Source organism: Sycon ciliatum, chromosome 1 (assembly GCF_964019385.1).
Source record: "Sycon ciliatum chromosome 1, ocSycCili1.1, whole genome shotgun sequence".
NCBI lineage: Eukaryota > Metazoa > Porifera > Calcarea > Leucosolenida > Sycettidae > Sycon > Sycon ciliatum.
In genome coordinates this window covers 33,387,789-33,404,324 of record NC_088643.1, presented here as the reverse complement: position 1 = coordinate 33,404,324, position 16,536 = coordinate 33,387,789, and the positions used below count along the sequence as shown (strand labels likewise).

At 45.0% G+C, this 16,536-nt stretch overlaps 1 protein-coding gene across 1 annotated transcript; it reads right to left on the bottom strand.

Annotated features, from left to right (window-relative positions):
- Nucleotides 1–1,061: 1,061 nt before the first annotated feature.
- LOC135823702 (ras-related protein Rab-8B-like) lies at nucleotides 1,062–13,782 on the bottom strand. The gene is made up of 7 exons (XM_065336546.1): nucleotides 13,503–13,782; nucleotides 13,325–13,385; nucleotides 8,876–8,936; nucleotides 6,869–6,946; nucleotides 6,011–6,166; nucleotides 3,555–3,605; nucleotides 1,062–2,052 (listed from the first exon to the last, which is right to left on the bottom strand). The coding sequence occupies exons 1-7, from the start codon at nucleotides 13,624–13,626 to the stop codon at nucleotides 1,948–1,950; spliced, it is 636 nt and encodes a 211-aa protein (XP_065192618.1). The 5' UTR covers nucleotides 13,627–13,782; the 3' UTR covers nucleotides 1,062–1,947.
- Between the last annotated feature and the right edge of the window lie 2,754 nt (nucleotides 13,783–16,536).

Here is a 16,536-nt window from a genome sequence, read left to right as displayed (position 1 = left end):
ACAACTACCAAGTTCAGGCGCCGAAGATTCACTGATTTTATAGTGGAACTACAAGTTACTTCAGGACAATGTTATGTGTCCTTGAACACACTATCAATGTTACATGCTTTATAAACCAATACCACAGTACTGAATGTACAAAGACCCAAAGGCAAGTGCATACAGGTGTGATGATCTAAACTAGCAGCGATAATGTACTATGCAATCCAGCAAGCGCAAGGGAAACACAAGTGGTGAGAAGTGATACAGGCCTGTCAGCAAAGGAGTGACAAGAGTCATGCAGTGCGTGTACGTACGTGTACATGTGACATGATTAGAGGTCAGTAGATGTCAGCTACAGTTCAGTACGAGTACTAGCAACTGAGGCAGGGATACTACAACGGCTACAGTAGTAGCAAGAGTCATGGGCTATGGACTCTTGGTAGTCAGTAGCTGTCAAAAGGTAAAAGCCACATGGATGCAGCACGAGGAAAATGGAATTAATTTTCCAGCGATAGACTAGTCGACTCTCACGTGAGTCACGGTAACCATGTACACACAGAGGCGGCCATTTTTTTGTTGGTTGCCATGACAACGGTCACATAATTTTCCCAAATGGGTTGATTTTTTTCAATTTTTAGAATTTTTTTGATTTCTTCTTATTTTCCTGAAAATCCTGCTGAATTTATGGAATGCATAATGCCTCAACAAGACTGCATTTTGCATCCGCAACTTGACAAAAATATTTCGAAAAATGTGGACAACCCTAGTATTCAAACACAAACATTACTCATAATTAAACACAATAATAGAAAAGCTGACAGGATCGCTTTTCTAAATAAAATAAAAAATGGTTTTCAGTACACACTGGTTGCAACCACTGAGAGATAGCCTTCAGTTTAGAGCTGCTGACCACCTCCAGCACTACATTGCAATCAGGAGTATGGGTGGGTCTCTAGCGTGTCCTCCGCATTGTGACATTCTCTCAGATCAGCGACGTATACTTCAGTAGATCTGTACTCCAATAATAGATAGAGATATTTTCGGAAGTGACGGCCATTTGACAACGTCAGGCAAACAAATAATGAAGTCATCATGCTTTGTGACATCCATGACACACCACAACTTTATCACTAAAAGAAAAGAACGATCATACAGTTGTCATACTGAAGCTATTTAAAATTCAATATGAATGTTTTTTTAAATCAAAACTGGCTACAATACTGTAGTTGCACACATCATTTAGCTGGAGATACCCTTTCCATTGGAGGAATGCCCAACCGTGTACAATTCATGGGAGCTAAAAAGGAAGAAAAAAAAAGAAGGGAAAATATGAAAAGAAACGTTGCAAGGTCCTCTCAATATATCCAAAGCGGATCAGGACTGCTACCAGCAGAGGTGAGCACAACGGTTGCAACCGCGCACACAGACAATTCAGGTCATGATGGGTGCAACAAGTAGAATATGCTATCGCCTCTGCATTTCTGGGGAGGGGAGGTGTAAATGAAAACAGCAGTGTTATAAACAGCATATGGGGAAAGCATGGTCGCAGGGTAGCGGCAGAAGCAGCAGGTGTTATGTTTGTGCAATAGTAGAGTAAGAAATTGATAGAAAGAGGGAAATACAGGATAAAGCACTTCTGTGAACTCTCTATCAAGTGTAAAGCTGGCAGCACCAACACACAAAGCATACTACCTCTTGCTAGAGCTAAAAGAACACACTCACACGCATGCACACACGCACACACACACACACAAGTAACACCATAATTATGTGCACATACACACATACTATGCACTACATACCACACAAACACATGTGCAAACACAAACACACTCACACACACACACACACACACACACACACACACACACACACACTCTCTCTCTCTTGTGCCTCGTACACTGTACACGGTTGAGATGTGCATAAGAACACACGCAAACACACAGGTGTGACGTGGTTGCTTAACTACACAAGCGAGCAAAATGAAAGTCCTCCCTTAGCAGGAGCCTTCGCTGATGAATCGTTCTTCTCCATACTGACTCCACTGCTTGGAGGAGGATCCGCTTGATTCTAACAATTCAAGAAAAAGAATACAAAAGCCAGAATCGAGGCGTTTCATGTTAGGGTCAGGATAGACGAACAAAGAAAGAGCCTATGGGGGCTGCAGGTAAAGGAAAAAAAAAGTGGGTCAGAAAAGACCTGAGGGCTGAAGTGCTACCAATACCAAAATTCCGATTGCTACTGTCAAGAGTACATAACCAAGAGTGTGCAACTTGACGATCCCCCAGCCCACGGCGGAATTTTTTTATGACATCAGTCTTTGGCGGCTGTTTGGCTCGCTGATGCCATCATGCGTAGCCAGAGATCAAAGTACAAAGAATCTGTACATCACAGCTACGGTAGTCGAAGCAGAACAAACGATATATCGATGTGTCCTGAACCTGGTGAACTCTCACTGTATCTACAAAAATGCGTAGGAAAGCATACGCACTTGATCATACTTCAGCCAAAGAATGACGCAATAAAAAAATTCCACCGTGGGTGAACCCATCCCAGCTCGAGATAGGAGTTGCACACTCTTGGTTATGTACTCTTGCTACTGTCAAGTACATGTACTTCAGTGCACTTATGCTAGCCAGTGCAGGCTGTCGTAATAAAACGACTCATCCGTGTTCCTTTCCCGTGCATGGTACATGCATGGTGCAACGGCACAATGACAGCTGTCGCAAATCACACTGTGTAGTACACGTGTTTGTTGGTGATTCCTGGTTAGCTGCTGGGTTTTCCCTGCTCGAAGATGTTGCCGCTGCGAAGTCTGGGGTTTCGTCTGCGTCCTGGCGAAAACCGTGTTTTGATCCGTTGAGGGAGACGGGAGATACAGCGCGAAGACGTACGATCTGAATGGACATAGCATAGTCTCTTGAATCTTCTCCAGTCTAGCTGAGTCTGGCCGCCACAATGTTGAGACGCGAAAAGAGAACATGCAGGACCACACAGGTGCATCACATGCAGCTGCATTCTGCCTCGACGAAGAGAACAAAACCAGCACCACGTCAATTATTCGAAAGACATTTCAAAGAAGACTAGAAACTATCTGCATTCACGGGCTGTACCATTCGTGTGAAATCAGGGTCTTTCTTCTTGACAAACAAAACTGAAGTTTTTCGATCTTCAAATCGCCATAGCGTCCTTGTCATGACTCCAAATCAGCTGAAACTTTGCAGGAGGAATGAAAATGCATGCTGAATCGATTGATACCATTTTCGGAGGTTTCCTTGAAAAATAAAATTTAGCCTGCACTGGCTACTTATGCGTATGGGTGCAAAGAATTCAGAACATGCACCTATCAAAAGTACATGTAAGTCAGAAGGTGTTATCGCAGATCTCTACCCCTAACACAGATTTCTGTCCTTTCTCCGATCTTTGGCACAAACGTGCTCACTAAGCCAAATGCTGTGGGGTGTGTTTCTAAAATGCATCAAAATAAAGACGCATGAACCAAGGCTGATGTTTCAATTCTGTCACCTACGTGTATATGATCATGATCCAAAGAAGAGGAGATGCACACTTACAAGTTTACGATCCATTTTGGTTTTGATATCTCGTGCTAGCATAATGAATGACTGTAGGATGTACAAAACAAACAAGCACAGATGAGAACACAGTCAATACACGTACAACACATGATGTCAAAGGACGAAACAGTTCTATCCGCAGATTGAGTACATGAAGCATACGTAAGTTGTTGAGCTGTGTTCGCATGAGTAAACGAGCATATTGCAACATGGCTAATTTTTTAGGGCTCAAACAGTTACGGTGTTCACCTTAACAGTTTCACCTTAACAGTTAACTGCTACGCTAACGGTCGGTTTATCGGTTAGTTCGGCGAGTAGCTAGTTTGAGCAGTATAGTTCATTATACTCGTTCGAAAATGTACCGTGCGGAATTACTACTAATACATGCACATGTTCGCATGCTCATTCACGCATGCTCACAGACCAGAAGCTCTATGATGGCACAAAGTTGATTCAAATCGTCCCTGATGGAACTATGCAGTGTACATTATGCATGTGTACGTATACGCGATAGGTTGTAAAACTGCCGAAACTCCATAAAAATGCGTACAGTCAACTTCGCTAATAACGACTGCGGATATAGCGACAATTCGCGAATAACGACAGAATTTCCATGCCCAGAGCAAAGTCCCATCCCACTGTAATACATATAATGAGACTTCGGGTATAACGACACTTCGCGAATAAGGACACCTTTTTGATGCCCCGCCGAGTGTCGTTATAAGCGAAGTTGACTGTACTTCGAAAATAACCGCAATCAATTAGACAAGCTGAATCGACATTTGCGTATACTTATTCATGTAATGTAAAACGGTGGAGACAATGTGCAATAAAACGATGAAAGAAGAAAGAAATAGGGTAGAGCAAAATTAGGATTCAAACAAGTTTTCGTACAACACTCCTCAGGAAACGTCGTTGGATTCCGACTCTTGTTTGTTTCACTGTATTGTGCCGTGGTCGTCATGGCTATGGACTACAGTTAAGCCATTTGTCAGCGTCCGTACAAGCCTAATTTGTGTGTACAGAAAGATGGTATAATTAGTAGTGGTGTGCACGGGTAGTCGCCGTGAGGACCTCGGGTAGACGGGTACAGAATAGTACCAGAAAAAAGCTCTTGTCTCAGGGTGCCGCCACTCGCAGCAAATACATTCTCAGTCGGATGAAGCTCCAATCCGAAGACAACTTCTCAAACAAGCGCGAGTGCACGAACATTCTTTTCTTGGAGCGAAAAGCATGCAAAACACAAACTTCGCACGAACATTCGCGCAAGCCCAGACGCGAAAATCCATGCGAACGTTCGTTCTGTGAAACCTCTCTGTTATGCATGTTGTGGTGTTGTTGTCAGTGTATAAGTCCACAGGATACATGTTGTGGTGTTGTTGTCAGTGTATGAGTCCACAGGATACATGTTGTGGTGTTGTTGTCAGTGTATGAGTCCACACTGGATACATGTACTCCAAGTACACAATGCTACATGAAAGCAGGGCGTGTGCCTTATAGGTACTTTAGCCAAAACAATCCTTTCACTCAAATTAGCCGTTTTATAGAAAGGAAAAAACAAGATGAGAAGGGAACGAAAGTGTTTGGTTACAAAATTGGTTTTCTTGACTGTGCGGATTGCGTCGGTGCTAACACTTCTTTCAGCCATATTTATTAGGCCATTTACCGTTCTCACCAAGGTATTCTCGGTTGCACATAGCTGATTGTTGTATACAGCATATTTATTAGGCTATTTTACCGTTATCAACAAGGTATTCTCGGTTGCACATCTCTCTCTCTCTCTCTCTCTCTCTCTCTCTCTCTCTCTCTCTCTCTCTCTCTCTCTCTCTCTCTCTCTCTCTCTCTTTCTTTCTCACTTGATCTCCCTCCCTCCCTAGCTGCATTCCTATCGATGCCTGGTCGTAGGCTATTCCGAGACCTCCGGTCGGATGAGCCTCGCCAACCACATCGCCCCTACTCCCCTTTGTCTTGTTGTCCAGTGTCATTTCAGTTGTCCTCTACCCTGATTATTAGTAGGGCTGTGTTTTTTAGTAAAAAAAACAAAACAAAAACATAGCTGATTGTTGTATACAGCATATTTATTAGGCTATTTACCGTTATCACCAAGGTATTCTCGGTTGCACATAGCTGATTGTTATATACAGTAAAACATGGTGTAAGCGACCTCTGTGTTTAGCCACCACCTGCTCTTAACCACCGTTTTTCCATGCACCGACAGTTTTACACAGACACTGTGGGACCTGGTTCTGAAGACCACCTGGCTTAAACGACCGCTTTTGCTTGCACCGTTGGGTGGTGGCTTAAACCAGGTGTTTACTGTAGTTGCTCTTGTCCTCACTGTTGTACTCAACTTGAGACCAACCCGCGTGTTCATGCAAACACCCTTCAATCTGGGGTTGCAAACAGTCATGTAAATACAGTGAGGAGACAAACAGCTAGAGTGGATAGCTTACCTCCTCGACATTAATGCTTGCCTTGGCGCTGGTCTCCATGAATTTGACACCATACTCGACAGCCAGCTGCTCACCTCTCTCCTTGCTTACTGTTCTCTTCTCATCCATATCACACTTGTTGCCTAGAATCATCCGCTCCACATCCGCCGATGCGTGCTATAGTACCACAAACAAACAGATGTCATCACAGATTAGGGGAAAGGCGCAGACACCACTGGAAAAGTATGTAGAGGTGCAAAACACAAAACAATACAGATGCGCATCTGTACACGTGTCATTTCAGGCCTGGCGGAACCGGTTCGGTTGGTCAGGCCATGGCCGGACCAACTTTTCGGCCAACGTCATACACAAACTGTATGAAAGGCTAGGCATGGCCAGACCGATCAAAAACTGCTTCCGCTGGTCCTGCATTTTATGTCCATCCATAATAACAAGTTTGGAAAGACCCATCCATAAGCAAAACGAGAGCCTCGAACACAGAGAGAGAGAGAGAGAGAGAGAGAGAGAGAAAGAGAAAAGAGAGAGAGAGAGAGAGAGAGAGAGAGAGAGAGAGAGAGAGGGAGGGAGGGAGGGAGGGAGAGAGAGAGAGAGAGAGAGAGAGAGAGAGAGAGAGAGAGAGAGAGAGAGAGAGAGAGAGAGAGAGAGAGAGAGAGAGCAGTAGCTAGTCCAGCTCAACAGTACTGTGCCATGCCTGGAGGCGAGCTTCAACATGAAACAAAAAGAAGGTATAGTGCACATGACATGTCATGTAGCAAGCTTCAACAGAAATTTCAAGACGAACACAGATGCTGGTGAAAAGTTACTAGCTAAAAGCCACCATGGACACCATGGACACATATCACACTGACCAACACATACCTCTTCAATATTTCGTATCCAGTTCTTGATGTTGTCGAAAGACTTGTCGTTGGTAATGTCGTAGACGAGCATAATTCCCTTTGAAAAAGAAAACAAGCACACTGTATGTAGCAATGCGAATCCCTACAGATGAAGCTTAGGTAATACCAATCAAAAAATACTAGCCAACAACCACTGTACTGCAATCAGATCCCACAGAATACAAACATTATGACGAGTCATAAATGCCGCTCCCCTAACAGTGCCACGGACAGCTGATGTCGCAAATATTATTCTGAGGAGTGATTAATCGACCGGTAAAGGGCTGACATATTGACAACAACCAAGAGCAGTGGTTCAATATGACAGACACGGGAAGCTTAAAAGTGCATAGCGCATGCTGGTGTGTGGGTTCGGACGACATGCATCCCATTGAGACTTCGAGAGTATCTAGCCATGGTTACCGGTTGGCTATAAAAACCCTGCAATCGCCACGCAAAGTGGTCATTGGCTACCCCAGCCATGTATTGCTTGGAAAAAAAGAAAAAAAAATTGTTCTTCACCCAGATGCCACTACTACTTGCCCCCCCCCCCCCCCCCCACACACACACACACGCACGCACGCACACACACACACACACGCACACACCCTTGTTGTTGCTCACTGCCAAAACTGGTCACGTGGGTCTCCCCGGGAGAGGGGAGAGAGACTCAAAAGGAATCTTGGAAAGATGACTCAATTGGATATTGAACCGCCGGACGGCCGACACCCTCTGAAATCCCCAAAACTCTGGGTGGACTTGAAAATGATCTCACTTATGGGCTCACCACACCTCAGTAAGTGGGTGAGGACAAGGTGCAGAAAAAGGATTGACGGCATCAGGGTATCCGTCCCGGGATCCAACTGCAGTTACCCCTGCCCCCAGTGAAGGTAATACTTGCTACTAGTGTGGGTGGCTAATCAGAGTGGATCTGATACAAGCTTCACTAGCACCATGATTACACAAGAGATAATCTAGCCAGAAGTAGTCCAGGGTTAACAGGCACGTATACTTCATATAAAAAGTATATGAACCCTGAAACCAACAAAGGTGGTAGGTACAACATTACACCTTCAAGCAGCCGAGCCCGTTGGCAACAGAGAACAGACCCAACACTATCCGGCATAAGTGTACCCACGAACCGAACTAGCTGGCGCACGCACACACACACACGCACGCACACACACACACACACACACACACACGTGTGAAGCCTGAGCAAGGTTCATCGTTTTCCAGCTGGGTGAGGTCAAGTAATGCAAGTCCAGTGACTTGTCCAAGGTCACATAGTGGCTGCTATGCGTTAATCTCCATTTCTCATTTTCCAGCCGCAGCAGAGGTGTTTTCCTGGTGGCAACACAGTCAACTACAGGGTTCTACCCAGGTAAAAATAGTGTGTGTGTGGGGGGGGGGGGGCAGGGGAAACAGTAACCTCTAACCCATTTTTCCAGATTCCAAAATTGTCTTGCCACCCAAAATACAACGTGCCCTGACTTCACCCTAGACAAGTGTGCCTTTATGAACCCTCTGTTAGTGACTATCGACTGCATTTTCGTTGAATGGTCTGAAAACACAAAAATCAACAAATTAGTAGGGGGGGGGGGGGGGGGGGGCTGCACCCCTTACCCTCCTTTGGCTAGAAGTTTAGAACCCTGAAGTACCAACCTTTCCCCACGTTGTTCCACTTTGGCCACCAACCATCAGTCTTGTCGTGTGTGATAGCAGAATGCGCAGGAATGTCAAGTCAGCCCTTTCCGACGATGTCAAGCACTTGGTGAGTCCACATTTGGGTCTTTGTGCTGGAAAGGGCCGAGTTTACATACCAATCCCACTGCTGCAAGAAGTTTCGACTTCATCATTAGTTAGTGCGCCGTCAGAAATGCTGCTCCTCAACCCCTCTTCCCTGCTGGGGACTGTGTAACCTATCAAGGCAATACAACTGTACCAAGGTGTACAATAGCTAACACTTAGAGAGAGAGAGACTTACCATAGCACCACGATAATACGCCGTAGTGATTGTGCGGAATCTCTCCTGTCCAGCAGTATCCCTACAAGGCAAATACAATATATGTATGCAACAACAAAAAAAACTTTGACAAGAGTCACCATCTCCTTGTTGCCTTTATACAAGCACAAGTTACTCTAATTTCAGAAATTTTATGTGCTCAATATTTTCGGTATGAGGGCAACAGGCCAGGTTAGGTGAACAGATTTTCGGTACAGAGAAGCAGTTCCCTATTGGATCATGTGTGTTAGTGTTTGTTCGGTGTATTGAAATTTTAGGTATGAAACAGACGCACCGAAAATACCAAAAATAAAAGTACACCGAAAATTTGTGAAATTACAGTATACTGCAGGACAGAAATAATACCGTATTTCCCTGTAAGTTAGTACGTACTAACTTTCGAACTTAGCAGCCACATGAGTACTAACTTTCGGGGGTGGTACTATCTTTCGGGGAGTACTTTTTTATCAGGGGTAAATGACACGCAGTGGGAAGCCTGCGCAACTCTAGTGTCCGTGCATATGATGTATGTACTGTACGGTGTCTGTATATGTAGGACGGGTACGAACTTACTATCTTTCGGGGGGAACTGTCTTTCGGGGTGATAACCTCGGCAGTGGAAAGTGTGTTTTTTATAGGGGGTACTAAGTCATTGGGGAGAACTAACTTACGGAGAAATACGGTAGGCTAGTTGCATTAATTTCATTCGTGATGTTAGTTTACGTAGTCAAGTCATGTTTGTTTACTCATTTCGGTGGGCTAGCAGGGTATAACATGCTGATTCTGAGGTATCCGGTCAGTTAGGCGCGTGACATTTCGTCGCGAGACATTTCGAGGTGGTCAATTCATCGAATGACATTTTGCGGCGACTGTGCTGCTTCACAGCTTGATTTTTTCGCCGCATAACACATTCGGCAAGTACATTTCGACGAAGTTATATTTTCACCGTCGACCCTGTAGCCGAATTCCACTGAAAAACTGTAAGCCCTGGGTACGAAATCCTTTATCTTGGTGACTCAATCATGAACGCTTATCCCGATTTTACTGGCCTAACTTTACGAGGCAACCCCAAACTAGTCAAGGATTAGTACGCCTACGTGCAAGACAAGAGAGGAAGAAACGAGACTGTTTACTGGAGGTGCGAAAGAGGGACGAACTGTCCTGCAGAGGCCGCATGAAGACAAAAAAAGCCGCGGCGGGTCAGGACTCTTCACCAGATCGTCCCGGGTCACCAGGAAATTGGTGAGCTGTGGTGAGCTTACCATCTTCCGCAGCTCTGAAGCAAACAGGGTGCAGAGCGTGAAATGCAGCCGACAATGTTCCGCCCACACCAGCTAACTTGGACGCACTGGTGGTACTGGACATGTACATGAAAACGCACGGCGGGGAGGCATTCCTAATGTTTCAAGGTACTTTTGATATTCTGAAGGCCAGAATAACATTTTCACTATGTATTTTGGCACCAGGTGTGTAAGAGACAAGAATTCGGCGAAATACTCTGTAGTCGGAAAAAAACCCTCTCCTACAGTCCATTTCAAAACTATAGACGCGTACCTAGGCAAAAACCGTTATGCCAGCATCTATACCACATAAAATCTGTGATCACTTTGTGCATAAATTTTTCCAAATTGGGCGTCTGTTATCCAATCCTTTAGAAACTATATGAGAGTAATTGTGGAGCGATCCTGAGCAATATTCCGAAAACTATTCTCAAAAAGTTCCAGCCAAATTTGAAATATTTCAAAAACCCTACGCGTCTATAGTTTTGAAATGCACTGTAATTGGTAATCGCCTAAACAGCAATTCGGCGAAGTGTGCCTGTCGAGAATTGTCCAAGCATCGACGCGGTTTTCGACCAGTCAACGGAAATGAAATGTCACTCGCCGAACTGGTTTTCGGCATACTGACCTAGAACCGATTCTGAAGCTGCCAAAAAACTGGAGTTTCCTGTATCCATTCCTTTGATATTGAGGTTAAAAACATTGGAGTTTCGGGCAAAATGGGTTACCCGGTAGTAAACCTTTTGAGCACGACGCTACCTGAATGCCGCCCCACGTGAACACCTGCAAAAATCGCGTTTTTCCTATGAAAGTAGTAGCTGTTCAAGGATCGATAACTTTACCTTTCTTTGGACGAATTCCACGATCTTGATCTTCCTGCAAAGGTCTTGAGGCGAGGAACAAAATAGTTCCAAGCTCAGCTCGGAGCGACACCAAAAGCCCATGCTACAGTCTGGCAAACTTGACGCACGCGCTCGACAGACTTGAGCACGGCCAGGTGATCAAATCCTCAGCTGCCATTTCACTCTCCTTGCTCGTATCGAGCTCAATTTTTTTTGAGGGCTCGCCAGATCCGCTGCCATCATTTGAATCTAGTTTCCATGGCAGCAGATAGCGCGAAAATGATCGAAAATGGAAAATACGCGTTCTGCAGAGTTCGCAAAAAAAATCGATTTGAATTTGCCGTGTCGAGTCGCATATCTCAACAACCCGGGGTCGTATCGCTTCGGCGCGGCGATTGTTGCTATCGCAAGCTGAGAGTTTTCTCTTGCAGATACATATTTCGATCGTGAGAATCGGCCAAGAATTGACCGAGTTACGATAATTTGAACTCACGCGGTCCATGCAAATCGCGTTTGTACGCTATGTACACTCACGACGTAATAATACGTCATGCGTGGGTGCAGTGACACTGTACGTGACGTATTAATACGTCATGCGTGCTCAAAGGGTTAAAGCCATTGGAACTAAAGTAAAAAACCGGTGACCCCCATTGTTGTAGTCTTCTGGGGGGGGGGGGGGGGGGAGGGGGGCTGAATAGAATGGGGTCCAAGGAAGCTTTGATGGTCCATTCGTCCTTTATTCCAATCGCATTTAGCCCAAACAGGCTGTAAGTTCCTGCGGGCACGGTGAACAGGCGACTGGTGTACGCATGAGCACGTGACCTCTTACTCAACCGTATTCGATTGGGAATACGGGCCGAACGCTGCATCGCAGCCTTCTCGGACCAAAACCAATGGACTCAGCGTCCAAAGGACTACAACATATGGGCCAATCGCAGTCATCCGTGCTTTTATAAGAACGAAATTGCGCTTTTAGTGACATTTTGTATACAAATCCCCATCTAGTAGGGCGCAGTCACCCAGTTTCGGTGGAAGTGGCGAGTTCGATTGGGAATAAAGGAGGAAGGGAGCGTCTCAGCTTCCTCGGACCAAGACCATTCGACTCATGACTCAGTACCCCGAAGGTTACAACTGGTGAAAATTTGATTTTAGGGTATACTTCCCCTTAAGTAGCCAGTGCAGGCTAAATTTTATTTTTCAAGGAAACCCTTCGAAAATGGTACCAATCGATTCAGCATGGCATTTTCATTCCTCCTGCAAAGTTTCAGCTGATTTGGAGTCATGACAAGGACGCTATGGCGATTTGAAGATCGAAAAACTTCACTTTTGTTTGTCAAAAAGAAAGACCATGATCGCACACAAATCATACAACCCGTGTGGCACAATGATTTTTGAACGAAGTTGATCCGCGGACCCCGTGCTTCGCGCATGCATGCATGCATACTGCATGCACACACACAGTACAGAGGCTTTTTTGAACGCAGATATGTAGTTCTTCGTCTTCTTCGAAATGTCTCCCAAATGCGTGGTGCTGGTGTTGTTCTCAGCTTCGTCAAGGCAGAATGCAGCTGCATGTGATGCTCCTGTGTGTTCATGCATGTTCTCTTTTCGCGTCTCGACATTGTAGCGTCCAGACTCAGCTCGACTGGAGAAGATTGAGGAGACTATGCTTTGATCCACATGGAAAATCGATGAAATTTGGTAACTATCGTCGGGCGCTAAAAAGCGCTGGGGAGCATGGGGCTAAAACTTCGTAGCAGTCATCCCTACCATGACAGGCATCGACTGGTATATGTTCCATTCTGTTCCCAACCACTACGGGTAGTCTGCGAAGCTTTCTTCTTCGCCGATTCTCGGACAGATCATACGTCTTCGCACTGTATCTCTCGTCTCCCTCAACGGATCAAAACACGGTTTTCGCCAGGACGAACACAAACCCCCAGATTTCGCGGCGGCAACATCTTCGAGTAGGGAAAAGCTAGCAGCTAACCAGGAATCACCAAAAAACACGTGTAATACTCAGTGTGATTTGCGACAGCTGTCATTGTGCCGTCGCACCATGCATGTACCATGTACGGGAATGGAACACGGATGAGTCGTTTTATTACGACAGCCTGCACTGGCTACCTTAAGAGATCACTAGGATTGGACCACTTTGTCTTTGACGTTTCAAAACACATGAACTTTACAAAATGATCATGCACCATGTTGTACCATGACTCAAGGAAGTCATGAACCTAAGTGCACGTCCTCTCTTCCACCAGATGTACAATAGTACAACTATAATTGTGAGAAACATAGAATCTAACCATATCTGGAGTTTGATCTTCTTTCCATCCAGCTCGATTGTTCGAATCTTGAAATCAATTCCTAGAAAACGACAATGAGGAGGAAAGTGATTCCTGATGCCTCCAAGCTTGAATACACCATCAATCCATAGACAAAGAAGAGTACCAGAACACCAGAACCTACTAATGAGCTACTCACCTATGGTGGAAATGAATGTAGAATTGAACGCATCCTCGGAAAAGCGAAATAGAATGCAAGTTTTCCCAACGCCGCTGTCGCCGATCAGGAGAAGTTTGAACAAGAAGTCGTACGTTTTGGCCATGGTTTCAGGCCACAGGTGCGACTAAAGACTACTAAAGACTACAGTTGCTTGCTCACGATCATCTCCAAGAAAGCAGGCTTGGCTGAGGGTCGGGATCCCGGGAGTCTCTTTGCTACGTTTGAAGCGTTGAAAAAATCCCTTTGGTTGCGAAAACTATCTCCACTCCACAGTCTCCAGTCCAGGGGTTGACTCATGCATGCAGCAAGCGCAACTGTGTCATGTCTGTCTGTAGCTGTGTGTTCCGTGTGCGTGCATGCTGACTGCTAGTGCTAGCTGTACGTGCACGATACTACAGTCGACTAGTGTAGTCATGTACATGAGTGAGTCGACCTGCTCATGACATGACGAGTGCGTGAGCATGCTGCATAATGAGTGCATCATCAAACCAAGAGTACTAATATTATAACTTAGTAGCCTACAACACTCGGCGCGGCGGGGCATCAGAAAAGTGTCCTTATTCGCGAAGTGTCGTTATACCCGAAGTCTCATTTATTATGTGTGAACAAGAGTACATAATTATACTCTTGCCTCTTGGTATTGTAACGTGCGTCGGCGAGGCTAGGAGGCTACTAGTACTACCCACAGTCAGTCAACTACAGTAACGTATCAGAACTTACTCCGGCACGGCCTGGAGGTTATCTTATATCAAAGTGAAAGTGAACTTGCTCTCTCTCTGATCTCTATCGGATCTCTCCGATCTCAGCTCTCAGCTCCTCTAATCTGAGCTAATCTGATGGTGGCAGAAAAGACAGCAGCTTTTATAGGCAAGCAAAGTATGTATAGCAAAGCAGGCGGCGGTAGGAAAGTAAGCTTAGTAAGCCATTGCAGTGATTACGAAATCATCCTTCTAGTACAAGTTCTAGAATAGTGGAGAAGTAAACCTAGAGCATCATTGCTATACATGTAGACGAAGTGAGCATTGCGTAACATTAACATAATGACTAAGCGAGGTGTTCTAGAAGATGAGATATCTATATTATGCAATTTAGTCAGCAACATTACTCATCGGGCATATGACGTGGAAAGTCTGGAATAGTCCGGAACAACATGACATACATGTGTACCTGAGTCATGACTGTACCAACTAGTAACTAAAAGGAAGTGATACTAGAAGTGATGACAGCAGCATGCATGGAAGATCTATGATCTTCTAGAAGCGCGGTACTCCTGATGTAATCAAATCATATGTGAGGTACATGATGTAGGACTTGTCCGAAAGTAGTAACAAGAGTAATTATAAGAGTCATGCAAAGTACTAGTCATGCGTTAACTGTAAAGCAGGGATACTACAGTATTATTTGATTGATTGATTGATTTTTATCCAAAGGCCGCAGAGGCCTATCGAGGATCGATCTCTCTTGTGTGCTGTGTAAGGAAAGGGAGGAAGGGAGATGAGTGCAGTGTATGGCTTGTTAAATACAGGTAGAAAATTCTTGCATGAGGGATGTACGGAATTGCCGGGGGTGTTCAATCTCCCGAATACACGTGGGTAATGAATTCCAAACGGATAGACAATGGAATAACATATGTTGACGGGAGTATGTGTTGATATGGGTTTTAAATAATAAATAGTAAGGTCTGCGTGGACTGGAACTGAGGGTGTAATGAAATTCATCAAGGGTATCAGGGCAGACGTGAAGGGTGTGGTGGACTGTGCAGAGACACTGGATGTGGCGTCGCCAACAAAGGGACTGCAGGCGAGAAAGTTTTTAAAACAAGACATTAGTTCTCTATTATTAGCTATCCAGTCCAGCAAGTGGACCGGAGGTTGACCCTCGCTTGGCAGGTCTAGACCGAGGCCTACAGTCTGTTTCAAAAAGATTAGCAATCAAGTTTAGGTCTTAAGAAGTATGAAGATAAGGGAAATTTGGACAACAAAGTACATAAAATGGCTTGTTAGGGCATGGCAAATTGTTCTGTGAAGGTTTCAGAACAATTGGACCAACCGTTAAGGAGTTAGAATTTCGGCCAGGTTTCTTGCCTTTTCCCATGGTTTATAATTTGCCCTGGAAGCCAGTATCGATTTGTTATCAAAACCCACGATTTATCCCTTCCTTTTTGGCCTTGTGGTTATGAATGCTGTCTGCTGACCAAGAAGTTGTGAGTTCAAATCCCAGCAAATCTTCAAGTCAAACATCTTTTCTTCATTTTTTCATTGTTTTGGTGATCACGCTGGTACAATTTTTGTACAAGAGTCAAGACAAAGAAGGTGGCTGCGCCAAATGACTGACACTTGACTGGCTCACGCCATGTGAAGTTGTGAACACACACAACACTGAAACCGTGTGAGTGAACACGGAAGTCACTGCGCTGTAGCTACGTGTTGTTGAATACACCGGCACATCGATCGATCGATTTCTGTTTGAGAATTATTTTAGCATTTCAAGATCGCCATATTATTTGAATTTAGGAGTCAACGCCGTCTTCTATCAGCTTTCACAGGCGTCTGCTTTTCTCAAAATGTCGTCGAAGTCACACGGATAGCTTTGCCACATCAAGGCCTTGGGAATGAGTCTGTGTCAATGCCGTTTTCGTCACATCGTGAGAGTATATTGCATCCACGGCAGCTCAAAGAATCTATTTGGTCAGGACGCATCCCGCTCGTCAAAATTTACCAGACTTTCGACATGTCCTCTCTGACTCGATATCGATACGAGGAAGAACTCGTTTGTTGTAAACAAGACGAACACAAAGTCATGTACGAGTACCGACGTCAGTGAGTTGTCATTTTTCATGCTTTCGCGCGGAATATTTCTTCGAGTTCACAGTGAGTTTTTCCAGGCAGCCCTCGAGCGCTCATACGGTAAGACGGCAAACTCCCCGGGCGATCGCCAGGATTGCTAATCTTTTTGAAACTGACTATAGTCTCCTGACGGATTCACCACGGGAAGGTGAGGGTCGCCGAAAACG